Raw genomic sequence first — 8,836 nt, forward strand, 5'->3', positions numbered from 1 at the left:
TTTTTATAATCTTTTTAATCTCTTTTATGAATTTTCTATACACCTTTACAAAAAGGTAATAAACTTGTTTTTATAATTTTAATACAATGTTTTAAACATGTTTTACAATTTTTTTGAAATTGTTTTTACAAAAAAAAAAAAAATCTTTTTTACATAATATTTTTTTTTGGAACCGACAATTTTATTAAAAGACACTCACTAGCAAGTCACTAATGAGAGTCAAACGTATTACAGTCAAAATTACATAAAAGAGAAGGGAGATTTTGTCCATTCCCCCATATGAAATTTTACATATTGATACAATTTTTTTAAAACAAAAGCATTTCTAAATTTTATATATATATATATATATATATATATATATATATATATATATATATATATATATATATATATATATATATATATATATATATATATATATATATATATATATATATATATATATATATTAAAAAAATAATAGAAAGGGTTGTAACATATTCAAAAGTTTCATTTAAAAGATGTAAAAAAATTGGTTTCCAAAGATTATTATAAGCTTTATGGAAACTATATGTATACAAGTTTTCATACAATTTCTTTTACAACTTTGTTTACTGGTGTTTATAACAAATTTATAAAGTTTATTATAAATTGTAGAAAAACTTGTAAAAGAAATTGGTTCTACAACTTATAATCAACTTTAGAACCAAATTTTTACGAGTTTTTATAATTTTTTAAAAAGTTGAGTAAAAACTTGTAAAAGAAGTTGTATAGAAGCTTTTTTATTTCTTTTTTACATAAAGTTTCCATAAAGGTTATAATCAACTTTAATACCAAACTTTTTTATAAATTTTTACAATCTCTTTTAAAAAAATAGAATATTTTTTACAATCATTTCTAAACTTTTTTACAACATTTTTAATATTTTTTTACATGTAGAAATACTTTCGTTTAAAAAAGTTGCATGAATATATAAAAAGAAGTTTTATATGTGAAAAAAGTTTTTAAAAATTTGTAAAACAAAGTATTGTATTACAAATTTAAAAAATTTAGAAAATGTTGTAAAAAATATTGTAAGTTTTATTTAAAAAAAAAGGTTGTACAAAAAATGTAAACATTGTAAAAAAAAAGTTTAAAAAAAATAAATTTGTAAAAAATAATTTTAAAACAATTAATAAAATACATGAACCATATTCGTAACAAGATTTAAAATTTAGACCAAATTAAGTGTGATCATGTAAGCATTCAGACGGATGAACCAAATCCAGACCATAACTGATATTGATTTTATGCAATAGGTCCGGTTTTTGGTTCTTGGATTGGTTGTGTTGTGGTTCCAGATTTTTAGTCGGGGTCAGTTATGTGGTTCCTTGGTATTGGACCGATTTTTATGTGTAATCTATGAAACCTTTATAAATAAATAACGCATCGGTTTGAATTCGTATTAACATGAGATTTTTTTCAACTTGCACTTCAGTTTATCTTATAATTTCATCATTTTTTATTCCATATTAAATGAGTTACAGTTCTTCGGAAGTCAGGATATCAAAATTGAAATTTTTTCGCTATTGTTTCTACGACTTATACCATCTATAACAAATGTTGTATCGGTCCAACATGTATGGATACCTGTAAACCGAAACCGATATGTATCGCTAGGTCGAGTTCCCGGTCCAAAAGATAACCTCTAGACCAAATTTAAATCAAAACTTAAAACCTAAAATAAAAAATCAAATCAAAATCAAAATCAAAGTTCATTACTCCTACTTTGATGTGAAAGGATTACTCCTACTTTGATGTGAAAGGTGAGTATGTTGCAAAAGCGTAACTCTAGGGGGTGCTGATGAAAACATGCTATGTTTGGGAAAAGTGGTAGAACGAGCGTTGTACCCTCAGAAATCAGAATAACCTACTCAGAAATCCTCGGGAAGAGGGTCGCTCTCAATTCTCAAATCTCACGACTTGATTTGATTGGATCCAAATCCCTATTTGCAATGGCGAATCTGAATCAGCAACAAATCTCAATTAAGCCATGGATCCTTGAAGTTGTTCCCTTCATAGTCCTTGTTCTCATAGCTGCTCACGTCATCGCTTTGGTACACTCCACTTTCTCTCTTATTTCACAAGATCACTGATTCCCATTTCCCAATAATAATCATAATCATACTAATATGTTTCCTTTTGTTTGTGTTCATGATTTGGGGAAAAAAAAGGTCTATTGGATATACAGATTAGCTACGGAAAAGCTCCCTGGACGAAGAAAGAAGCACTAGACCTTCTTCTACTTCTAATTCCTAGTTCAGTGGTTACACGAAGAATCGAAGGTGTAGTGATCCAAGATCTTGTTTATTTGTTTAATTTTTTACATTTTAGCCTTTGTGTATGGGATAGGGTACTCTTGTTGGAGGCACACAAGGTGTTCGATGAAATGTGTGAAAGAAATGTTGTCAATTTGACGATTAGTTTGGGTGTGTGAAATGCAAAGTGATGTATGTCATGAAAAGTTTTTTTTACAGAGTTTAAAATTTTCTTCTTGTGTTTTGGCTTCTTCTCCTTTGAAGTTCATACTTCAAGAATATTGTATATGAACTTGTCATTTCACCAAATCTGTATCAAGATATATTCAATAGTGTTCCAAGAATTTTAGTTTGGATATTGTCATCAATGAAACATGATTAAAAAGTATCATTATTTAATAGTCTATCATCTTGTTTTATTGGTATTTAGTATTCTAATAATAATAATGAGATGAGATTGTTAATAATCATTACATAATCTTCATGGAATGTCACCTAATATGATCATTATAAAACTTTCTTCTACACATGGAATAATTTTAGGATGATCAAAAAAAATAACCACATCATTATGGAAAATATAAAGAAATGATTCAATTTGTTCTTATTCGCCCAAATAACCGCCATTTTTTTTTTTAAATTATACATTTATGTCGGTTTTCAGACCAAACATTGCGTACAAATAAAAGGAATTCCGCAGTTTAAAAAAAATGTCTGAAATCTGAAGACAAATATGAAATTTAAAAAAAAATGCTTTGTTTTTGTTAAAATTCAAGAAAAATGTAAAAAAAACATAGTAATTTGTTTAGTTGAAAAAACAATGATAGAAAATATTTCGGATTCAAAGGGTAGAGAGAATTTTTTATAATTATTTGGTGGTAAAAAAAACATATTTTATACCATCCACAATCTGAAATGTCACTATTTCGAAATTAATGGTCATTTTTGGAAATAGATAAAAGTTGGGTCATTTACATTTTTTCTACAAAATTATTTGGTTATTTTTATGATTATCCCAATAATTTTTCATGCAATACTTCAATGGTTGTTGTACAACCTTCATCATTGTTTATCCTTTTCATTGCCACATAAAATCATAAACTAGTCATAGTTTTATAATTGGTAGATTGTCATAAATAGGTAACAAACTATTTGTTACAAAAAACACATAAATGAGTAAAACATAGTATGTGTTTTTACTCATAAAATACATTCAAATAATATTATTTTGTGAACAAAAAGTTCCAATTGCTTATCTCCTGATAACATTTTTTTAATATTAATGATGTTTTGTGAAAAAAAAAAAAAAACAAATAGTTTGTTACTCATTTTTCTTCCATTAAAAAAATCTAAGAATAGTACCAAAATTTGCACAAATACAGTAAACATTCTTGGATGTGTTCCTATGCATAAAGTTCAAACACTCAAAAGAAATTACCTAATTTTATTTATTGATTCAAAAAGCCTTTAAATTTTTTTTATTAAAATCTCCCACTCCCGTTATTGCTACTCGTCATTGGAAGCACTTGCAGCACTTAAATCCACGCTCAAGTCAAGACTCTGTACAATCACCCACCCGCACAGTTGTCAGTATCAGTATATCATGTCAAGTCATGTCAGTATAAATAAAGTTTACCTTTCCAGTAATCTTGCTGTACATGGCAATCACATCTTGTACCGTGGACTCAAAGTGTGTTGTCGCATCATAACTCTGAGACGAAACAAAAAATAATGTAATTCAAACAAGAATGGAATCGGAATAGGTGATTCCGAAGGGTAAAATCGTAATTATACTCACAGTGGAAATGAAACAGTGATCATCAGCACCATCGTTAGTGGGTTCGTATCTGTCATAAGTATCAAAAAAGATTTGATCCACAGCTCCAAGTAAGTCAATTCCGGGCTTCAATTCCGTTTCCGGATTATCTGTTTCCGCTTCTGTTGTCACAAAGGCAATGAACTTTCCCTTCGGTGCTACATTGTGAGAATATGAACAGCAAAACAAATACCTAAAGAAACAAACTTAAAGAGTCATTTGAAAATTTGTAAATATGTTATTATTGAGGAGTAAAAAAGTAATTATTACATGTCTGATTTGCGGCCTAGTTGTTTTTGGGGTAGGATGACTTGAGTTGAATGGGCATCATTAGTGTGTGGGATGGGGTGACTCATGATGCAAATAGCACGTGCTACTTTGCCAACTGCTTTTACCTGTTTCAAGAAAATGGATTTTTTTTTTCTTTTAATTTATATTGAAAATGGTAAGATTAAAAGTTTATTAAAATTAAATTTTATACCTTATCGGGTAAATAAGAGGGATCACATACTACTTTTTTGCATTTTGCAGTTTCTCCTTCTGATGTCACACCAATTGCTTTCCCATCTTCAAACTCTACCTGTTTTTTGAAAGCAATGGAATTGGAACATGACAAAGGGTATTTTGGTCTTTTTGAAGAAAAAGGAAGAATGGAATGGAATTGAATTTCCTTCACTAAACATGGGATTTGAAGGAATGTAACAAAATTGAATTCCATCCATGGAATGGAATGGAATCTTGAATTCCAGTTCTGTGGATTACCTTGCATTCTGGTTTGTTGAGCATGTAGGTGCCACCATAGACTGCACTCAAACGAGCAAATGCCTGAAAATATTTATCAGATAAAGTTAAATAGATACAAATAGCAAATTAAATAATTAAATAATTAAATAAACGAATCTTTTGTTATTGATTATACCTGAGGTAATTCTCCTAGTCCATAGAGAGGGTAAATATATGGAGAACCTCCTGCAAACCTAGCTAATGACTCTGCATATAGCTATTCATGAAATATAAAATACTATTACACAATGAGAAAATAAAAACAATCTTATTCATAGTACACTTAGACAAGAGAATTTTAATTATGAAAGATAATAAAGTTATCTTTTTGTTATGTGAAAAAACAAAAAAAGTTTCACCTTAACTCTCTTGATAAAATCTATAGCTGGTTGATCCAAATAAGAGTCATCCCTATAAAGTGCCAATGCATGTCCAATAAAATCAACTGTATTATCATCTAGTCCATATTTTTTCCTACATAAAACAATAAGTCAAACATCATAAAACAGTAGCAGTGAAGTTAGATAATTGAATAAATGAAAAAAGGGTGAGGTTAAGATCATACGAAATAACATCTTTTGCTGGAACTTTATTCAGATCCAATCCTTCTTTTGATTTTGGATCATTATCATCATAGTCTTGAACATAAATGAAGAACTTTCTAGCACGACGTTTTTCAAATAATCCCATGAGAGGGGATTTAAGTGCTTCAACATCAGTTGCTGGAACTTTGTGAACCTGAAAGAAAAGAATTCCCAGTTTTGAAAAGATTACAAGTTAAGATGATTTCTAATTTGTAGAAGCTAAAGGGGTTTTCATATACCTTTCCTTTGTTGTACACATAGCTTCCATCAACAGCCTTGAAATTAAGGTATTTTGTGACATTAGTGTGAATTAGAACACGAACTAAGGCACCATTAGCCATCATAAACTGCAAAAAAGACCAATTTGACATAAGTTTAAGATGGTTGTTCATAATAATTCATTATTTTTCAAAAAATTACACATGCCTTGGGGACCATATCAACATTGTAATCTTTGCTTTGGCCTAATTCTGCAGGAGGTGAATCACCACCCTTGAATCGCTTCCAGAGCTATAGAGTATACATATTAATCTATTAATGTCAAACGAGTAGCAAAAACAATAGTAAAAGTTTTGAATGAATTATTTAGTTATAAACTTATAATATTAATAATACCTGGTTTAGGTTAAGTGAAGTTGATTCGCCTCCATAGTAATCATTTCTATCCATGTGAAGTACCTGTACAAATAGACAAGCAATGATCATACAAGACCAGCATTTAGCTATTTGTTAGGTCACACCTCAAAACAGGATCCATTGGGAGTCTAATTACTAGTTAGCACGAATTTCAACATGAAGAGCTTGAGGAACAGGTAGGGTCGTATATTATGAGCTTTTAGTTTTGCCATTAGAGTTCGTTGTGTCTAATTTTGTTACCATCGTTATTATGTTAAGACGAACTTCCAGAAAAAGCGTGTTCATGAACAGGAACGTAATCAAAATAGGCTGAATCTCGATATACATACTAATTGCAGTAGAAAGCAATTACAGATTAAAATTGATCGGAGCAGAAAATGAATTCATACCACGAAATGGAGCACCAGAATACAGCATCAATTTGCAGCAGTAAAAAAGTACGATCTAAATAATCGGAATCAAAATTTCAAACAACGAATAGCTGGATCGAGATTAATGAAATTGATTTGATCATTTCAATCACAAAATGCATCTCAGTATGAGAATTTGAACACATATACATACATACATTCAAAGATATATACGCACAACAAATGATTTGGAGAAAGACGTACTTTGAGGCCATCGACGGAGAGGAGACCACTGAGGATGCATTCCTTGAGACCGGTGCCGAGTACTATCACATCGTATTCTTCATCCATGGTGGTGCAATTAGGTTAACGAACATCAAATGAAATGAAGAAATTGAGTGATTTGATTTTAATCAACTAAGACTATCAAAAGAAGAAGAAATTGAGATATAATCGGACATCGTTTTGGGGAACAGGTCTTAAGCAGAAACATTCGGTTATGAAGCCCCCCGCCAAATTTCAAGGATTTCTTTTTACGTGGTGGGCCCCCACCGATCCAGCCTTTTTCGCAAACTGCAAAAGGGATTTCATAAACATAAAATAAAATATTTTTTTATTCGCCATGTCATCAAAACTCAAAACCAAGCCGTTCTGTTACGTGGCCAAACAAATGAACAATCGGAAAAACGGGTTATATGAGGTAAAGATTGTTTTTATTTAGTACATAAGTAACAATTTTTTCGAAGCTTATAGTCCAATGGTCTCGTATCAAGATCTAATGTTCCAATTCTAAGTGGTTTAGGGTTCAAGTTTCGCTTACAATAATAGTATTATTTAGAAGTACATTAGAAAGTGTATGTGTCTCAATTCTAGGAAAGTAAGAATTGTTTACCATATTTATTTCATGACAACATACATCTTCTAGTACCCGGGTTCATTGCAAGAGTTTGAGGAACTTGAAGGGCTTCTAAATTTATTGGAGATTTTCGCCCATGGAGGACATTCAGAGAGCGAGAGAGTTGAGCTTTTCAACGAATTAGAAGAATGAATGAGTCATTATCCTTTGATATAAATTTGGTTATGATTTTAACATGTTTGTATTAATGATGAGATAGCGTGTTTGTGAGAGAAAATGTTAGGTGGGAGTTTCATTATATAGTGATGAGATATGATGTTGGGTGAGAGCAAATGTTAAGTGGTAGTTTGGTGAAATCATAAAGGGTCAAGTTAAGTGAGGTGTTTGGTGGGAGTTAATTAAAATCATATGGTAAACCGCACCATCTGAGTGGTCCATGTCAACTCGTCTCAAGGCCCACGTCAATCCGCTCTAAGGTCCACGTGGATGGTCAACTGTAGAACACTAACAATATTTTGGATGTGTCAGGGTTTGAACTATTGACCTCTTATGTAGAATTTCTCTCCTCAACCACCCTGTGAGGACGGCTGATTGAAATCATAAAGGTTGACTTATGTTGGATTTATGATTCTATTATGTGAGAGTTACCCCGATGAAGTTAAATGAGCTCATAAATAAGTTGAGGGTATATTTATTTAGCCATAATTTATAAATGATTCTTTCTAATCTCATTCCTACATAACACGAAATGTTCACTCTAAATTGTCTTTAGGCTAATCCGAAATTATCGCTAAACTTAAATAATATTCAAGCTCCTCCGACGAAGTTAGGTACCGGAAGATGCTCGATACCACGAACGCGAGTGTTTAGGTGGCGTGAATAAGAGCTTGAAAACCTTGTTGAAAATGAACTTAAAAAATGGATAGATCACTATGATGCATAATTATCGATGCGCATGCCAAAACTCATGTTACTATTTTAACTTCATTTCCCTTCGTGTTTAGAATGTAACGAATGCAAAGTAGACATTGACCGATCAAGAGAAATCTAAATAGACCATGATTTTCCTAAGTATCAGCTCAAAAAGACGGATGAATAGTTAGTAAGTGTGCAACAATTATATTTGTATATTAAGTATGCATTTTAGTTTTATGAATCATGTATCTGAATATTATTTAAAGCTAACCATTAAACTAAAAAGTCACGTTCAATGTGAGGGTTTGTATTTTGGAGTACACATTTTGAATTTCGGACTAAATATTTCACCTTAAAAAGACATTTTCAATTGAAAGGGAAATTTGGTATGAATATATAGAGGTGGGATAAGGTTACATGACCTAGTAGCCAACATGGTAGAGATATTTAACATTTAGGCATGTTATCAAAAGAAGAATGACGATGCACTCTAAGGATAGTGGCTCGAGCTCGAAATGTACATGTGGAGACAAATAAATCAACCCTTTCGTATATGTTACAATGGTATTCAAGTTAGGTTTACAACTTCTTGAACTGATAAAATTCCATGTAGACAT

General features: G+C 30.8%; 1 protein-coding gene and 1 long non-coding RNA gene across 2 annotated transcripts; one reads left to right on the forward strand and one right to left on the reverse strand.

The window, feature by feature from the left end:
- The first annotated feature begins 1,839 nt into the window (after window positions 1-1,839).
- LOC145156717 (uncharacterized) lies at window positions 1,840-2,495 on the forward strand. The gene is made up of 2 exons (XR_013736880.1): window positions 1,840-2,078; window positions 2,196-2,495. It is a non-coding gene; the product is annotated as an uncharacterized LOC145156717 (long non-coding RNA).
- A 1,208-nt stretch (window positions 2,496-3,703) lies between these two features.
- Window positions 3,704-7,463, reverse strand: LOC145156718 (guanosine nucleotide diphosphate dissociation inhibitor At5g09550-like). The gene is made up of 14 exons (XM_079075993.1): window positions 7,341-7,463; window positions 6,713-7,021; window positions 6,078-6,140; window positions 5,889-5,972; window positions 5,702-5,809; window positions 5,444-5,616; window positions 5,238-5,352; window positions 5,015-5,095; window positions 4,858-4,920; window positions 4,577-4,675; window positions 4,366-4,490; window positions 4,078-4,288; window positions 3,916-3,990; window positions 3,704-3,839 (listed from the first exon to the last, which is right to left on the reverse strand). The coding sequence occupies exons 2-14, from the start codon at window positions 6,797-6,799 to the stop codon at window positions 3,786-3,788; spliced, it is 1,338 nt and encodes a 445-aa protein (XP_078932119.1). The 5' UTR covers window positions 6,800-7,021; window positions 7,341-7,463; the 3' UTR covers window positions 3,704-3,785.
- Window positions 7,464-8,836: the final 1,373 nt, after the last annotated feature.

This window comes from Lactuca virosa, chromosome 2, assembly GCF_052849685.1.
Source record: "Lactuca virosa cultivar CGN04683 chromosome 2, Lactuca_virosa_CGN04683_v6, whole genome shotgun sequence".
Lineage (NCBI taxonomy): Eukaryota > Viridiplantae > Streptophyta > Magnoliopsida > Asterales > Asteraceae > Lactuca > Lactuca virosa.

What these genes read in the sequence shown, in the direction of transcription:
- LOC145156718 (XM_079075993.1), bottom strand. Translation starts at nt 6,799, where the DNA reads ATGGATGAAGAATACGATGTGATAGTACTCGGCACCGGTCTCAAGGAA. An exon ending in ATGTGTACAACAAAGGAAAG is followed by an intron (nt 5,617 to 5,701) that starts GTATATGAAAAC and finishes CTTTTCTTTCAG; the next exon opens with GTTCACAAAGTTCCAGCAAC. An exon ending in ACAGCAAGATTACTGGAAAG is followed by an intron (nt 3,840 to 3,915) that starts GTAAACTTTATT and finishes GTGATTGTACAG; the next exon opens with AGTCTTGACTTGAGCGTGGA.